The sequence below is a fragment of the Notolabrus celidotus genome, chromosome 1 (genome assembly GCF_009762535.1).
Source record: "Notolabrus celidotus isolate fNotCel1 chromosome 1, fNotCel1.pri, whole genome shotgun sequence".
In the NCBI taxonomy this organism is placed as follows: Eukaryota; Metazoa; Chordata; class Actinopteri; order Labriformes; family Labridae; genus Notolabrus; species Notolabrus celidotus.
In genome coordinates, this window is record NC_048272.1 from 29000613 (window position 1) to 29019676 (window position 19064).

The window sequence follows — 19064 nt, forward strand, 5'->3', positions numbered from 1 at the left end:
GACTAAGTGCAGTCTTTTAATCTTTTGCTGAAAGTGCAGATAATAGTCAAACAGCCCTTTGTGTGTCAGGTGAGGAATACACAGATAAGAGCCCAGTGTCTCCACATTGGTGTCAGATGGAACAGCCTCCCCTAATGACGGGCTGCAGCTGGTGAAAAGCAGCAAAGGAGCACAGACTGAGGGAGACAGCTGGATACAAAGCACCCCCCTTACACTGCATCTGGTAAAGCCGAGGGGCTGGAAGTGTCTGAGACCTCCCGTGAGCTTGCTCAAAAAAGCAAAATGCCAAGGGGCAGAACAAGCAAAGAAAACACACTGAACTGTGTAACCTGTTTTAAAAAGCAACCAGTTGCAGGATACACATGATTTCAAATGTGTACTCACTGGTAAGGAAAGGAGGTGAAGGGTTATAGCATGAAGGGCTATAAAGTCTGAAGGGAACTGAGAGGTAAGTGTTATTAATACTAGCTTGTCATTCCCTGGAGGGCAGAAGAACAGGTTATAGCCCACAGTGGGTGTGGCGGGTTATAAGGACTGGTTTGGTCAGTTTATGGCTTAAGGACACAAAAATAAGAGTGGCAACACAGAGAGGCTTTAAAAGAACAGAGCGACAGAACTGTGCAGCAGGAGAGTATAATTAAAAAAAACCAATAATAAATAGATGAGAAAACATTATTTATTAGTTATCCCTGAAGTCCCCTAAAGTCTAGTATTTACTCTTACAAACTCAAAAGAACAGGAAATGAAACCCAGTTGAGCAGTTTTCAGAGTCTTAATGTGGAGAATGTACTTTTGTTCAGGTTGACCATCCTTAGCTACAGTGGCATGTCCTGCTCTGCTGACAAATACACTGAGACTCGATGTTATATAATGTTAAGTAGGATAATTATCTTTGAAGTGGTGACTATCATTGTCACTTCTGTGTAATGTTTATGCAGCGTAGAAAAAAGTACCTCAGTTTTGCAAAACACATCAATTCCGTTGTCCAATTAGGCTTTTTTCAATTAAGAAAATGGTCAAAAGTCATTTTTATCAATCAAAAACCTAGAAAGAGTAATTCATGCTTTTATTTCATCCAGGTTAGATTTCTGCAGTTCACTTTACTCCCGTCTCTCACAAAATAACCTCAATAAACTTCAACTGATCCAGAACGCAGCAGCAAGACTCATCACGCGTTTTAAAATCGCTTCACTGGCTCCCAGTCCATTTAGAATTTATTTTAAAATGATGGGGTTGACTTTTAAAGCTTGTAGGAGGTCAGCTCCAAACTACATTGCTGACCTCTTGACTCTCTATGAGCCTTCATGTAACCTCAGAACATTACTAACTACTCCACACTCAAACAAAAACACAAAAAGGCGATCAAGCTTTTTCTGTTCAGGCTCCTAGACTGTGGAATGACCTGCCGGAGGATATCCGGGAAGCTAACACACTGTGGTCTTTTAAATCACTTTTAAAACTCATTAATGTAGACTTTGATTTTATGGTTTATTGCTTTGATGCTTGTTTAAATACTAATGTTGGATAATAAAATGTTCTTAATTACTGCCTACTGCTGTTTAAAAATTGTAACTGTAATTTGTTTTGAAAGGCGCTATATAAATAAAGTTATCATTATTATAATCCTACTTCTTTAAACCCCATTCCATCACCTGAGCTGGCCGAATGGACATTAAATGACCTAAATGAAGGGATTTGGATTATAAGAAATAATAATAATAATAATAATGATAATAATAATAATAATTGATAGGACTTGTATAGCACTTTTATGGGTACTCAAAGTTGCTTTACAACTTATAAAAAAAAGAACAAAGACAGAGGAGGGGCGGGAGTAGAAGTTATGTGTTGAAAGCTTATTTGAACAGGAAGGTCTCGAGTCGGCTTTTAAATGATTGCGGTGAGTCAGAGTTGCGGGTGGGTGGAGGAAGAGAGTTCCAGACAGTTGGGGCAGCAATGGCAAAGGCTCTGTCCCCCAAGGTGTGGTGCTTGTCTTGGTGATAGGGGACAGGAGATTGGCATCTGATGATCTGAGACGGTGAGATGAGGAGAGGCGTTTGAGGTCAGTCAGGTATGAGGGGGCGAGGTTATTGAGGGCTTTGAAGGTGATGAGCAGGATCTTGGAGTTGATTCTGTGCTGTATGGGGAGCCAGTGGAGGTGTTGAAGGATGGGTGTGGAGCTGGAGAGTTATCGGGCAGCTGAGTTCTGGACATATTGGGAGTTTTTGGAGGTCAGCTGGAGTTTCCCTGTCCTCTGCCGGATGTGATTTTTGTGTCACTTTTTGTTTATTTATGTTATTTGTTCATTTATACAACATCAAAACTGGACAACTGAAATCAATTGTTAATTTCTTTTTTATTTCAAACTAATTCAATTATACAAATGACTAAGAACCAGCTCAACAACAATTGTTAACTATATATTACATGCTTTTAAAATACAAACAAATGCTCTATAAAAAGACAAAAGTGGAGTATTTACAACAGCATCATTTACATACAGCTTCATTCTCTTGAGAGAAATTCAGAGCACCAGTCCATGATTTCCAGCATGGATGAAATAACCATGTTAAAAAGATTAATTCCTGCACTAAGTTCAGGAAATGCTCAAATGGAAATGGTGTGGCAGAAGTATTTGGCTCAAATGTAAGTACTGACAGTGAGACAGGTTGAATACTTAATAAATGACCAACACAGGAATCACAGTGGTAGCTACAAACAATGTTATGATGAAACTTGATCATGTGACTGCAGGCGGTCATAGCACTTTTTTTCCAACTCATCTTTGAATGAGTTTAATCCTTCATTTAAATTAAGTATAAATCTTTGCACATTCAATAGCACTATGTTCATACATTGGTGTAAGTGGCAGAGCAGTACGAGTCATTCTTGTTCATTGTGGCTCAATATCCTCTTTCAAAGAAAGTCCTGGTCCTTGGTTTAGGGAGTTAGTATCTCCAGAGAGACAGACTGCTGCGTTTAGTCCACATTCCCTTTGGTGACACCTCACAGTTTGCAGTGTGTCCTTGTATAGTTTAAGTGCACAAGAACCATCAACCCCAAAAAAACACAATCCAGGCTTGTCGACACTCCAGTGGGGTTTTGTTATGCTTTAAAACTGTTTGGTAATTTCATTCAAGAAAATGAGAGTACTTTGTCTCCTTCATATGCCGAGTTCCATGGAGGTTAAGTTACTTCATTCTTTGGATACTCTTGAACACAAAAACGAGTAAGTGCAGTTTAAGGCACGATGACGACTTGTCAAGGTAAAAAAAATACAGCACGATGACAGATAGGCAGCTACACTATTGTTCCTGGTTTTGAGTCTTCGTGCCAATAAATTTTGTCCTCTGGTTCCAGGTTACTTTCCATTTGGTTGACATCTATGTAGGATCTGTGAAGCCACAAGAATGACACCATTAGACAGGAAGCAAAGTGAATGAAGCATTTGACTGGTTCAGAATAATATGAATGAATTAACCCTGGGCTCTGTGTTCAGCTTTTTGGTAAGAACTGTGCTACGACGAGGAGATAAGACTGTTCTTTTTCTCAGATTCTTCATGCATTTCAAGCATGTTAATACAAATGTTGTTTTGAAACCCAGGGTCAAGCATTCTTTACCAACAAGCAGTACATGTACAGGACATAATGCATACACAAAGCCTTCAAAATGTGACAAACAGGTGTCAATTTTCTTCCTCTGCCACACAAAGTGCTCTTCCACAAACACAAGACACCCAGAGAAACAAAGCAAAATCAGGAAGGGTCATAATTCATGATTTGATACTTTCAAACAGCCTCTGCCATATTTAAAAAACACACACCACCATCACCGTGATAACCATTACATCGTCGTCTCTCACGCTTTCATTTGTGTGGTCACTTTGTTTACTACAGGGAGGGGATTAAATTTCCTGGTCAATAGCAACATGACCACAATTCTCAAAGGGCCCAGCAGGGCATTGCATCCAATCACTCAAACTCTGGGGTACATCTGCACATGAGAGGGCGCAAAGGTCCAGGGTGATTGGATGCTCATGGGCAGGGAGCTTCTGTATGTCCAAAAAGGAGGGTAACAGAGGACAAAAACAAAACAAACATTTCTGAGCAGTAAAGGCATACTGCACAGCAATCTGACCAGGAGATGGCAGTATGCTTGAAGAGCAAGTAGGGCAGGCATGTTCATTTAAAAGCCATGCAGTTACCTTTCACATGACAGCAAAGCATCAATCAAACATCCCCAAAAATGCAAGCTCACTTCAAAACACTATCAAGCAAACTATGAAGTCACGATGCAGACAAACTGAAAGCTTCAAAAGCACAGACGCCTGCTATTGCCGTTTACTTACTATGGACTACCTTTCACAAAGGACACCTTACTGAGCCAGTGGACTCTGGAGGATTCTGCCTGAGCAGGGCTGGAGGCCACCTGCCTGCCTGGACAGCCAGGGGAGTAGGAGGGATAGGGAAATGAAGAGGGAAGGAGGTGGAGGAGGAAGCGGAGGAGGAAGAACTAGCAGGTTGGAAGGCACAGTGCCTCCGGGCAACAGGGCTCTGCCAGGGGCCCTTATAAAGCTGGGAGGTACAATACCTATAAGAAAGCAGGGGCCAGTGGACAGTTAAGGAAGGAGTAGAACTAGTCTCAAGGTTTGAGGATGAACTGGCTGCTGGCTGGACAGATCCTTTAATCCTACTGCTGAACTAAGATGTTGCAGAGCAGATCAATGCTGTCTGGTGTTGGATTTTATGTGCAAGTTTGAAGAAACAGTAACACTGGCTTAGCAGAAGAACACAATATCGTCTAATAGCAAACCATATGGCTCCTGTTTTCTGTGACCATCCATTTGAGGTAATTACAAACTAGTGCTTAGCTTTGGGGATAAGGCGGATCAGGGAGTGACTTATTGGATAAGGAGCTGAGTTGAAGCAAAGTTTTTTTTTTCTCACCTTGTGTTGTGGGTGGAGTGGCTGTGGGGTACTGCACTGTACGAGTAGGACTGCGGTGCATGCACAGGCATGTCATACTCAGACATGCCACTGACACTCATGTTGCTGTGCCAGTTTGCACTGGAGGGCACTGAGGACACTGGAGGAAAAAAAAGGTCTAGTCAGAATATGATGTTCCTGCATGAAAATACAGGATTGACAACACAAGGCACGGGGGATTGATCAAACCTGTTGAGTAGGCGATGTTAGTGTTGACGCTGTAGGGTGCAGGCAGGGTCTGATATCCCAGGCTCTGCTGGGAGCCTCTGTCATAGTCATAGTTGAAGGGTGTCTGCTTGTGTGCAGCGTTCCGTTGGTACCAGCCTCTTAAATGTTCAGCCACCATGGCCTTCTGGATGTTCTTGCCGGCCTGCTCGTTCCTGCGGGGCACTGGACGATTCCTAGGTGGCCTCAGAGTGGCGTATAAATTCTCTGACAAGCCATCTATTTCGTCGCTACCATAGTTACTGTGCGTGGCATAGCTGTGATAAGCTGTGTGGTAGGAAGGATTGACATTATAGTGTCCCTCCATCTCATTCTCGTACATATAGACACCATTGGAGTAAGGCTCTGGTTCTGCATAGCCGGGGTAGCCTGTGACATAGTAGGCTGTCGTGGTGGGTCGGGCCCGCGACTGGTAGGCGTGGCAGGAGTTCTCTGGCTGAGCCAGGTTGGGCATGCTGCCTGTATTGGCATACTGGTCCTTTCTGTGTCGACCACGAGCTCGTCGTCTGTGAGTTTGGTTGCCAGGGATTGAGTATTCGACACTGGACTGGCTTGTGTAGGAGGAGCCATCATCGAGGACCTCGGTGCTGTTGCTGCGTCGAGCTTGGAAGAAGGTGGGCGGTTGCGCTGGAGGTTCTGGCTCTGTCATGAACTGAGACTGGGATTCAAGGCTACCACTGCGCTGGCGAAAATGTTGTGGGGCATCCTCTGATCTACAATTGGAAAACAGTAAATTGAAGCCGTTGTTTGGTTTACAAATACTCAGACACACATGAGCAGATATTCAAGAGGAGGGGAAAACGTACCTGAGCTGGTTGCTGCTGTAGGCGTTGCGGGTGAGGATGGGGGTAGGGGGCATGCTGCGGGCGTCACGTGGCTGCCTGGAAGCCACCTTAAACAGGCTGGTGTGGGTGGATAAGGCATCCCGGTGACTGGGGTGTAGCGGTTCCTGGACTTGGTTGTAATATAATCTAGAACACAGGTAACAATTTTCACTGTGTTTGCCTCCTTGGGACAGAACGTTTTGTAACAAACACACTCACTCCCTCTTTACTTGCTCCTGAGACTGAAGGAACTTAAAAAAAAACCTTGCCGCTGCTGAATGGCTGCCATGATGTAGTCCATAAATCTGTTCCCCATACAGCAGTGAGCATTATGGTGGTTTCAAATAAGTATGAATTGTTTTAGCTGGGGGTTGCACATATATGTAATTAGCACACAGTCATGAAGTCGCAGCCTGACAAAGTTTGAAGAGTCCTGTTTCCCTTTTCCTCTCCCCTCTCAGTTTAGAAGTGTTGTCTACTCCTCCACAGGCAGCCACATGTTCTCTTCTGTCTATTTTTAAAGCTTGTGCATGGAGTTGATAAGAAGTAGATTGTTGGTGAGGCAGTAAAAAAAAAGGGAGGAGGTGAGTGAAAGGAATGTGGCTCTAGATCTACTCTACAGGTCTGCACTAGCTCTGCGCTCTGAGCCTCTAAAAAACAACTCTCACTCTAATACAGGAAATCAATAACATCTCTAATGGGTGTGAGTGAAAACTGCGTACCTGCTGTCTGCATGCTGGTCATTAGCAGAGGGCCTTGTGTCACTGTTATAGTGGATGTTCAGAGTTTCTGCATGGTGTGGTCTTGGGGAATACTGAACCGATCTGGACCGCTGCCTCTGCGAAACTAGATCATCATCTGAAAGGTATTTGAAGGTAAATTACAATTGATTAGAAATACAGTGAAAGGTGGAGGGAGTGAAGATATGCAAAATGAGCAAGGCTTTGTCTGGACACCAACCTTCATCCATAGTGAGGCTGTCTGATAGTGAGCTGAGATCTGAAGGGTTGACATCATCTGATAGCAGAAAATAGAAAAGGGTCCTTAGAGATGCCTGTAATGTTTCCACTTCTCAGATAACAGTGATCCATCATTTACTTGTTTGTGACATATACCTGCTAAAATCAGCGAGGCTCTCTGGGTTGGTTTCTGTCCTATCCTGATCCTGTAGCTGTTAATCTCCTTCTCGATCTCCTCCAGCTTCCTCATCGCGTCAAGACAGTTATTTTTCCTCTTTCTCTTCACCGTCTTACAGAGGTCACCTTCGTTGGATAACTTAAGTGCTGCCTCCACGATTTTCTGCTGCAGAGCGAATCTACTCTCCAGATTCCTTAGATATGGGTCCTAGAGCGCAACACGAAAGAGGAAAAGCAGAATTCAAACATCTTCAAGTTAAAATATAGAATAAAGACATCATTTAGAAATGCTCCCTTCAGTGTGCCAGAACATTCCTTTTCAAAATGTATAATCTCATTCATATTGATTCTCCCGTTACACCAGCTACAAATGTTTCAATGAGCATTATTGCAGTTTAAACCCAACATACATGTGAATCCTGCACCCTTGTTTCAAAAAGTTAAATCATCAACATGATCTTTGAGTCAGAAGATTATAATTTATGTTATAATTGGTGACTATAAAGTCAGTGCAGACAGAAATATACCACAACAGAAGCTCTACCAACCTCATCATAAGGGAAAAGTTCATCCAGTTTGAAGGCTGTCCCCATACGACGTCTTATATGTGGAGCTTTCTCACCCGATGCCAAGGGATACTCTTTAGGCAGTTTGCCTGTAAGTTCCTGCGATGACAGTGACAAGTTAGCTAAGGGTGTGTGTGTGTGTGTTTTGAGCCACAGTGGAAAATAACAGGAGTGAGACACTCACAGCTTCTCTCATGCAGATCTTCTTCAGTTCCTCCAGTTTCTGTGTCAGTGTGTCTTGAAGGTTCTTTTCTCTCTTTTTCAGCTCTGCAATTTTCTCCTTCTTCTGTTCTTCACTGACTTCAAGTTCTGCAGAATCTGGATAACACATGGCTGATTAACTTCAAGTTATGGGAATCATTTGTATTCATCATTCAATGGTATTACATTATTCATCAATCTGATGTGGAACAGAAGACATAAGAAGATTAGCTCTCTGCTTACCGGCTGAGATGAGGCTGCCACTGCTGGCCATGATAAGCTGATCTTTGCTCTCCATGTTGGAAAGTTTGCTGATCCGGGGGGCGGAGATCTCTGTGAGGTCCATGGCAATGTCGACTGAACTCCTGGTTGTGGTCATCTTTGACTGGAGGGAAAGAGAGGAGATGGTGAGGAGGAGGAATGTGAAAAGGACGAGGGAAAAGAAAAGTGAAGAACCCAATGTATGTCTTTTATCTAATGGCGGTGCACTGCAGGGGTTCCCAAACTTTTCAGCCCGTGACCCCCAAAATATAGATGCCAAAGACTTGCGACCCCCACTGTCCCTCTAAGTGATTTATTGTGGCTTAATTGAGCTGGTCTGCAGAAAATGAGCCTACCTTTGAGCATGTGGCTGTGTTTCCTGTGCTGTTATGAATTTACCTGCTGCTACTGAGGTTTTTGATAATTCACTGTTCACTAACTCTAAACTTAGGAGTCATCTGGTAACAAAGACAGAAAACTCATTACATTTTCTATTTTCAAGGTTTTATTTCAAATTTAGCTTCTATTTTTGTTGATTTTTCTACTATAATGGGTAAATATACTATTTTTAGACAACATTCTGGAAGACATTTCACTACCTGCCACTTGTGTCTTGCGACCCTCAAGGGGGTCCCAACCCACACTTTGGGAACCCCTGCAGTAGATTAGGCTCCATTTGCATGCTCTGTATTCCATGTGTACTGCTCCAACACCAACCAGTGTGGGCTCTGTTCTTGGACAAGCTCTGAGGGAGCCTTTTTGAGGGACACGGTGGCTTAATAACCTCATGTGACTGCAGCTATGCACACTCATCCATCTCTGTCTCACGATCACACACCATTCAAAGGACACCTTTGCTGCTACTGCTGCTATATTTATCACTACAACTACTGCTGCCCTGCTACTACATTACTCACTCAGAGCACATACGGGTTATCGTTCATTTGATTTCAGCTTTCCAACTACACATTACTTTAGGTTGAACTATTAACAGAGATTCTACATAAATTCAAGAAATGACGCCACAACTTTCTCAACATGGGGCTGATCATTTGAGGACACTGAAACTGGAGGCCTGCGACATCTGTTTTCCAAAACATTTACACCAGGCATGTGCTAATGGGGCACTCCTAAGGCAGATATCACATGATAACAGTCTCTGTTACAGCAGGCTGCCACTAAAGACTGTATGGTAAAGTGGACGCCATAAGTTTTCTATGACAGTGCAGCAAAGAGATTCAGCGCTCCCTCTGACAGCTGACTGGCTGTGGTGTTATCCCCGCCTCTTCCATTCTAACAGATGGAATGTGGGTCAGACTATCAAAATCAAAACTCACATCAATCAATTCTCATACTTGGTTTCTGTTATATCAGAGTTTTTGAAATTTTGAAAAAAAGTGGATGTGATGTCATGATTGACAAATGTAGGCTCTTGCAGCATTCTGCAAAGTAGAGGAGGCATGGCGAGAGAAAATGTAACCAAACACAAGTCATTGAACTTTCCATAGCCTTTAGTCTGCTTCAAAGAAACACAATAATCTGTTCTGCTGTGGACTGCACTGACATGAGGGATCCTCTATACTTTATCAGTAAGTTTGGAGTGTCTTTTGGTAAGGGTGTAATGTCAGTCCCACAACTATACCAGGTTGCTTCTGTGCATGCCTCGGCTGCACCAGCACAATATGTCAGTGCTCAGGGAGGGAGTCTTTTGGCTTCACATCTCACAATAGGGGGAAGTGAAGACATGTTGCTCACTCAGTATACAGTCAACAGCTGCAATACTTAAACTACCATCTTAAAAACAGAGCTGAAGTCTTAATTCACCTTACAGTTCAAAGTGGGGGCCAGTCCAGAGACATTTTTCACAGCCTGATGAGTACAGAAAAACAATAATAATAAAACTAAAAGTTTGAAATAGTATTCCCCCAAATTAAGTTCTTAGGGTCATAATGACAAACTGGCTGGCTGTCATCCAAAGTGTGTTTGTTTTTTTTCACTGAACTTTCACAACTCCAGCATCTACTCCTCTTCGCTGAGTGACCTCACCTGCAAGCACCTGACACATAACCTGAGGTGAGTCAGATATACAGGACACAAAATGAGTAAAGTTCTCCTCACAACTGGGGCATGACTGTAAAAACAAGTATTAGTCTGTTTCTCGTCTAATCTGAGGCTGGCAATGTGAACAAAGCAAACCAAACCAAACCCGTGAAAAGAAAACAGACACTCACTTTGCTTTGCTTCCTGTCCAGGTAGAATTGGTGCTGACTGATGGCCATCACCCAGATGGTTTTAATCAGTGAGTGGCTTGCATACCATGTGTGAATAACAGACCAGTTTGTCCGAAAGTCCGCTTGGTCACTGTATTACTTTAAGAGAGAAGACAAACACTCAGTACTGATATTAAAGGCATAATCAAGTTCAGCATAGAGCAGGGCGATATTGAAAAAGATGTTATCACTATAACATTTTTCACATCAGTCCACATTGATAATTCTCACGATAAATATAAAATCATTATTTCATTTCAAACTTAAAGGCACATTTTTGGTTCTGAGTGAAAGTTGAAGAAACCAAATTGTTAGCTTGTATCTAGATTTAGTTCTCTGATAAGCTTCTTGAATTCTTCATTTTTGACGGTGCTAACAGGAAGCAGGTCTTTTGTGTATGATGATATTTCTGTGAAGTTTGAGTTTTTACATTCTATTTTTCTCACGGTTAAATTATATCACAGTAATTATCGTTACTGAATCATCGCCCAGCTCTAGTTCAGCAGCATGCAAAGTCTTTTATTGAGATCTTTAAAGGATTTGTTGAACAAAAGTGAGATGATAATAAGAAACAAGGATACAAGCAGGGACATGGAACATTTCTAAAGAGACGGTGGAATTTGATAACAGGGTTGAAAGCCTGTGTACAGAGAAAAGGTCAGATTAAAAGGTATAGAATGATAAAATTGCCCTTGAACATTCATTCAGCAGACAGGTTACAGCAATTAACATGTGTTTCAAATGTGTAACTTGCTGCAGAAGCCCTTCACTGAGTGTAAGGTGTAGGATAAAGGCAGTGAAAGAAAGAGAGCAGCAGCTAAAATGGAAACACTGAAAAGAAACAGGTAATGGAGCGACTAAAATGTAAAAAATGAAACTAGAATGAGTAGTTTAGCCTTTTCTGACCTGTGTGGGTCATTCACTTCCACAGCAAATTTCTTCTCACGGAAATACAAATTCTCCAACTGCTTCCACTGAAACAACTGCAGAGAGAGAGAGAGAGAGAGAGAGAGGGAGAAAAGGAGGGGGAGGGGGCATTACACTCCATTAAGTAAATAAGGTAACACAGGACTGTTGATTGAATGTACATAGAAAGAAAGGTCATTTGACTGTGAAGACATTTGCACCAAATTGGTCTGAAAGCCAGCTTCATTTCCAAAAGACATAAACAGCATACTTGGTTTCTGCCTGCCTTTTTTTGCACAGTGTTTTCTGGTCAACTTGCAACATTAGCAGACACTACAAAAAACAGCAGGCCGGACATTCAGGTGTACGTCCAGGCTGACACAGAAGCATCTTCAAAGCAGTTTAAACTGCAGGGTCAATATGACAGACCACTAATCACACAGCCGCTGAGGAAAACATGGCCCGCATTCTGTTGTTGGAATGAAAGTCTGCTGCACTACACTGGGATCACCACACAGACGTGGATAACTCAATCACGCTGTCGCTTTGTGCAAATGAAGGATTCTGCACAACTGTGAGGCCAAAATGATAAATGACAGAGAAAGATATAGAATATCTAAGACATGGGGCAGACATGGTTAAGTAATCACAAGGTGGCACATCTGCATGTTCATTAAAAAACATATATGTTGGGCATTTATTCTTTCTACAAAGGTAATACATCACAGTCACAGAGATTAAAAATGTAGAAGACAAAAAGGGAAAATAAAACATGAGGACTGTCTGCCTTTATCAGTTCAACAGGTAAAACAAAGATACAAAAGGCTTACCGTATATTTTCCCCCCTTGTCAAATCCCTCCTGAATCCTCATGGGTTTATATTGAATCCTTTGACATTGAGTTTCCCACAGGGCTAGTGCTTCCTTGAACAATGCTCCCTCTTGTCTGTCTGAAGCCAGATAGGTGTTGCATGAGTTTCAGCTAAGCTGGCCACGCCCCTTAACCCCCCCCCCCCCTCTGACATCACAGATACCTGCTGTCTTCAAGGCCCTACACTCTCGCTCTCTCTCTCTCACACAACTCACTTCCTTTGTAACCAGACCAGATAAGCAGGTTGTGCTTGAGTATTTTCTGAGCAGTATTTTTGACCTCTTTGAAGACTTTTATCACTGATACATTAAATACTACACATTGCTGATCTGTTGCTACTTTATGAACCATCTGGACCTCTGAGGTCATCAGGTACTGGTCTGCTTTCAGTCCCTAGAGTCAGAATGAAACATGGTGAAGCAGCATTTAGTCATTATGCACCACATATCTGGAACACACTCCCTGAAAGCTGCAGGTCCGCTCCAACTCTCACCTCTTTTAAATCAAAGACTTTTTTTTATTTGCCACTGCCTTCTTATCTTAGCTTATTTTAATTCACTTTAAATGTAAATGTTAAATTACTTTTAATATATTTCTAATTTCCCTTTTCTTTGCTGTTTTATTATACTTGTCATTTTAACTGTGCTCTTTTATGCTTGTCTGAATGTTTCCAGTGCTTTTAATGTTTCAATGTAAAGCACATTGAGTTGCCCTCGTGTATAAAAATGTGCTATACAAATAAAGCTGCCTTGTCTTGATCGTACACAGAGTCTGAACACTGCTTCAATCTAGGAAGCTCTGCTTTTTAACTTGAAAATATAGTACAAAGCACTGTGATAGCAGAATCTACAACACCAATCTGACCCTCTTAGGGAAACAGGTTAGGCATTTGTTACTATTGTGCAATCATTAATAGCAGGGGCTCTCTTTGCTTTCATCTGCCAAGGGCACACTGAGCTCAGCCCCTTCAGACAAAACTGACACTATGCTCCATGTTACAACCACTAGCTAACAAAAGGGATTCCCAGTATCCAGCCACATTTTGAATTTGTGTAATGAGGTGTTTTTGGATTCTAAATACAGAACATACAGTGTGAATTATTTCCTCCTGAGCCTTACTGTCATTTTGCTTTTCTTTTTGCAGTCTGTATCCATACCTAAGTGAGACTTCCAGTGACATGAAGACAGTGGTGTTTTCTAAACAGTGGAAACCAGCTGGGCACACGTCCAAATAGCTCACTCCATTGAAAAGAGAACACACACTCAACAACGCTTCCTTGCCGCTATCTTTATCAGCTTTTACATTATAACAGGTAACAAAGATCTTGGCACGAAACCCACACTCCCACAGGATCGTTCACTCCATTAGAGAGACTCCATACCTTTGTGACAGCACATAGACTTAAAGGAGGACACTTCTGTGACTACTTCACTAGCCACTCCCGAAATATTTCCAGGACGCGACACTCCTCAATCTCTTCATTACAGGACTGTGAGTAGACGTCTCAAAGAGGAAACACTTGAAGAAACCATTGACTCAGTTCCCATAGCGGTTTGACTCATCATCACAATCCTTAAATGAACACAACAACTTCTTAAAGCTGTGAACCATGCCAGCAGTTCATCAGTGTTCGACTTATAACAGTATTTCTAATACTTCATGTGTTTGTTTGACTCTTTTTTTGCAAAGTGTCATTAATAGTAGGTGGAAATAATCTGGAAATGCTTGTGGTTTCAGACGAGATCAGGCTGTTCAGATCCAGCACACACCCAAACAACCCAAGGACCCCCAGGGCCAGAAGTCTGCAAAATTATAAACCAATGAAAATGTGTCAAAGCACTGAGTGGCGCGCCTGTACAGAAAAAGATTTGCCTCACCCATTGCACAACACGTCACATGCAAGTTCTGTCTGGCTGTATGTTTCAACACAATAACACATCTTATAAAAGTGAAACGTGATGTGATGCAACCATCTGTTTGGATTCAAGTTGGAGCAATTTTTTTTATTTTTAAAAATATATTTTGGAGCATTTTTGCCTTTAATCGATAGGGCGGCTGAAGAGAGACAGGAAATATGGGGAGTAGAGAGCGGGGGAGGACATGCAGCACATGGTCCAGGCTGGAATCAAACCCGCGACCTCTGCGACGAGGGCTATAGCCTCCGTATAAGGGGTGCACGCTTAGACCGCTAGGCCAACGGCGCCCCATGTTGGAGCAAATATAACTGAAGAAAGGAGGAACTGGTGACAGGTTTGCCACCCATAATAAATCGAGGGTTTGTTTTGGTTCTGTCGGCTCATCATTTATGTGGAATAGCATGTGATCTGACAGAGTAGCCCACTACCAGCTTCGAGAGAGCTAGGGCTGAACCATTTTGGAAAATAATCTAATTGCGATTATTTTCCTTAATATTGCGATTGCGATTTAAAATGAGATTATTTTTTCAAGGTCCTGTTCATGTATTTTTCAACAAACACAAGCAATAAATCAATCAGTATTATAATAAACAATATCAGATTTATTATACACAAACTGGGTTAGGGTTCTCATAGGCTAGGCTTATGTTAAGATAAAGGCAAATGAAGCATGAATTAATATGAAAGACGGTTTATTCATCTACTTCAATTACAGTTGTAAACTTACTAAATACTTTGACTTGCAGTCTTGTAAGCGTTCACCACAACTACTTCACAAAATTCTGCCAAACAAGTGTTTTAAGTTTAAAGTATGTTTTGATGTGAATCAGCTGAAGGTATTGCGCACAGCGGAGACGCTCAGCTGGGGGCTGCGGCTGAGTGACAGGTCTTTTTTTTCCCCTCCGCTAACAGACTGATTATGACCCGGTTGCGCTCCTGGCTGACACCTGACCATGTAAACATGCTATTTTTTCTCTGGACACTGTGAGTCTAAAATATGATTCTGCGGAGATTATTTATAAGCCTGCTCCATATGTTGATATTCAGCGTGTTGATTATTTTGTATGCCTCAATATGATCGGTTCTTCTGCTGAGGTCATTTTTAAAGGAGGTCAAAAACAAAACAACAAATCAAAACTTAGCGTGGCTGAAGTTCTTTTCTTAATCCCCCGCTCGCACGTGTCTCGTTCTTCGGAGATTTTTGGCCGTAGGCAAACCAGCTGAAAGGTGCATTACGGCCACCTAGTGCATGCATGTCACGTAAGGTTGCGTCTGTGTACATTTTTTTTTCTTTATCCCAGCCTTTGCGATTTGAAAATTGCATTCTATTACATTGTTTTGTCAGTTTAAATTCAATGAATCGTTCAGCCCTAGAGAGAGCCCATGAGATACAGAGTGAGGACAACAGACAAAAGTCTCCAAGAGCCAGGTGCACCAGCTGGACTTACACATGGCTGTAACCTTACATGTGACTTGTGGCAAAAAGTCACATAAGAGAGAGATCACTTTGGCAAGGGATTCCTTGGTTTGTTGTTTTTGAGATATGCTTTGGGGGGGTAGGGGGTGAAACCAACGCCCCAAGGGAGCCATGTTTAATTCACTATTGTGCTCTTGCCTCAGCAGTGGTAAGGTTCAGACACATCGCTGTCCCCTGCTCTACAGGTGCTAACTGCTCTTAGGTTTTATGCCAATTAGACAGTCAGCTCTGTGTGAAAGTGGGAGAACTCTCTCTGATTATGTCTGTGATTATGTTGTTAAACAATGATGGTTTCAGTTACAGACCTCTCAGTTTCCATGTAAATATATTAACTTGTTTGCGTTGGTGTTGTTCAGTTTCCCAGTGAGTTTTTTGTTTTGCAGCTATACAAGTTTCTGCATTTTGCTCTCCATATTTGTTTTCTCTTTTGGGTTGCGTCACCCACACCATCTGCAGATATTTTGATGGAAGAGGAGAGCAGAGATGGGGACTATAGTTTCGACACTCGGACTTACTCAGCAGTAAGGTTGCACACTAACATAAACAACTTGTGTTAGCCCTTTACACGTAGCAATTCTGCAACAGCTTTGTACTTATACATTGAACCCTGCAACAGTGTAATATTTGGTGTCCCAGTTTGGGATTTCATATTGTATTTGGGCATTACAGAGGCATGACAGGCATGACTGTAAATACTAGGGATGGGCAATAATTTTCAAATATTCGTTGACTTAAAAAAAACGAATACTTACTTTGAATATTTTCTCATTTTAAAAGTACAATTTTCATTGTTTTTACCGGTGCCTGGTTGTAATACGGTATTCCCGCCAGACGGTGGCTATAGAGCGTCTTAAAACTGTTTGCTAAACGCATTATCAAACAGAAGAAGAAGAATGCTAACTGCATTAAATAGCAAAGGAAGAAGATAACATTAGCCACAGTCGCGGCGATTTGCTCTGTTTCTGAATCTCCCACTACTACACACGTATTTCCAGAGACTGAGCATGGCTGTAACATGTAAACACACACGCCACGCCGCGTCACAGAAACACTGACGTAAAGATCGAGACAGACGCTGTCAGTGCCCGCTACTAGCAGCACCTCGTGACTGCCACACAAACAGGCTGTGAACGGGACAGGTGTGTGTGTGTGTGTGTGTGTGTGTGTGTGTGTGTGTGTGTGTGTGTGTGTGTGTGTGTGTGTGTGTGTGTGTGTGTGTGTGTGTGTGTGTGTGTGTGTGTGTGTGGGGGGCGGATTATTCAAATAGATGCGAATAGATGCCAATGATAATCGAATAGTATTTTGGCTTGAAACGCCCATCCCTAGTAAATACACACATGCTCAGACACACAAACACAAACACACTGCACTGTTCAGCCCTATCTGCTCCCACGCTGTACATTACCCACGTTTCACCCTTTACGACTCTGTTATTACCTCTGGTAGCAGATGAGCCCCTAAACGACTTTGCCCCACCGTTAAACCTCCATGAGTTATACCAGTAATAATGCTAGGCAAGATACCTGCATCTGTGGCGCATTAATATCTCAAAGGATGCAGTAAACTTGCGATTCATTAGTCCAGAGGTGCATCTCATCTTTCCTATACAGAATGAGAAATTCAGGCACACAAAGTCCTTCAAGCACATTCACAACTCACAGGGTAAAGTCTGTTAAATGCCTGGTGCAACTGATTCTGACATTTGGGTTTAGGGCAGCAAGCTAAGTTGGCGAGTTCACCAAGAATCAATTACTGCTAGTGGTGCAACGGATCCGCGGATCAGTTGATGAAAAAAAAGAAGTTGCGCGTGTTCACGTGAAGACCGCATGTTCAATCCACAATCACTCGTCAAGCGCAGCGGTAGTCATGGCAAGTGAAGGAGCAGAGGAACTTGAAAAACCTCCTGCATCTTTTAAGCCACACGTATGGGAGCATTTTGGTGGTCCAATGCTTTGAGTGCAATTTTTAACTTTCACTTTCATTTATGGAGCAGTTTGCATATCGGCACTTTGCCAGCTGTAGGACCCCAGAATGCACGAAAACGGTGTGTTCCAAGTTTACAGCTCAAGGAAAAGTGGATGGTGAAAATCAGCGACTGAAAGAAGAACAGAGTGAAACTTTTGAAGTTCCTCTGCTCCTTCACTTGCCATGCCATGAAATGCAAAGAGGGAAAGGATTGGTTGAATACACAGCAGCGTCTTTTAACTAAAGAAGGCACATTGATTATTAGATACAGCGTCTCTCTTCAGGAAAAAAGGAACAGAAGCGATACTCTCCTGAGAATCAGTAAGAGCATTAAAAAAAGGCAGTTCACAGAAAATGACACCCTGTCTCCGTCTTATTCGGAGTAGTTGGAGAGGGTAAAAAGGACACGTCTAGCCACCAACACCCCAAACTCCCTCATTACTGTCCTACAACTCAAAACAAGCACCCACCCACCTGACTGGTTAAGGGCAAACTGTAGTTTCGGACACCTGCTGCTTTCCACAGAGAACCTTAATTACACCTCCAACAGGATTGGGTAGAGAAACAATGCGGCTGTGCTTGTTAGTGCCTTGGCGGAGAAGTACACCCATGCTATGTCAACAGGTTCCCTCCATGGATGAAAGGAGGTGAGGAGAAATGCCCAGTTGAGAGCGTTGTGTCATAACCCTTGCTTGTTAGAACCATAATTACTCAGCGGTAGAGCTTGGCGATATTAAAAATGATGTCATCACGATAAAATATTTCAAATCAGTTGATATCAATACTTATCACGATAAATATCAAATCATTATTTAATTTAAACTTAAATGCAGATTTTAGCTCCTGACATGATTTGCTGTTCAATGCTGTCTTCTTTTTCTTTCTAATGTTGAGTGGCAACTGGCGTTTCAATGCTCATTAGCGCCCCCTCCCTTTCCAGTGGTTGGGGGGTGTAATTACAGGTTTATTTATATTGAATTTTTATGTTACATTTGTTATGTTTCTATTGAGAAAAATTATATCACAATAATTATCGCTGTCGAATTATCGCCAAGCCCTACTCAGCGGTAAAACTAATGATTTTTTAAAATGTAGAACGCTGGTTGAGTGTTGTGTCTTAGCAATAGCACTGTGTTACTGGTCTGTCCTTCAAGAGGAAGGCCTGATGAGTATGCAATGTGTGTGATTGTCGAGGAGGTGCTTGAAGTGTGTGATGTGTGAATAAAGAGACCTAGTTCTGCAAATATATTCTGTCTCCTCTGCTGTTTTGAAAGCAGAACTCTCCCAGACTGCACAGCCAGCATAAAATGAGCCAAGCAGCTTCCCCATACTAAAGAGACATCAAGGCTGCTCTACGTGAGCTTTACTGTGACAGAGGGAACCATGCTGTGAAACTCTGTATCCACTAAAACAGTGCGTTGGCAGTGTGGAGGCATTTCAGGCACATCAAGGTAGCTGTT

The 19064-nt window shown here is 42.3% G+C and overlaps 1 protein-coding gene across 1 annotated transcript in view; it reads right to left on the reverse strand.

The window, feature by feature from the left end:
• Positions 1-2337: 2337 nt before the first annotated feature.
• The window catches only part of frmd4ba (FERM domain containing 4Ba), a 55482-nt gene continuing 38755 nt past the window's right edge, over positions 2338-19064 (reverse strand). Inside the window, 13 exon segments of the mRNA XM_034688144.1 lie at positions 2338-3394; positions 4948-5086; positions 5176-5924; positions 6018-6182; positions 6758-6893; positions 6996-7052; positions 7151-7379; positions 7720-7836; positions 7922-8055; positions 8182-8323; positions 10431-10531; positions 10534-10568; positions 11376-11452. Of these exon segments, the coding sequence (XP_034544035.1) occupies positions 3301-3394; positions 4948-5086; positions 5176-5924; positions 6018-6182; positions 6758-6893; positions 6996-7052; positions 7151-7379; positions 7720-7836; positions 7922-8055; positions 8182-8323; positions 10431-10531; positions 10534-10568; positions 11376-11452 (2175 nt within the window). The 3' untranslated portion in view covers positions 2338-3300.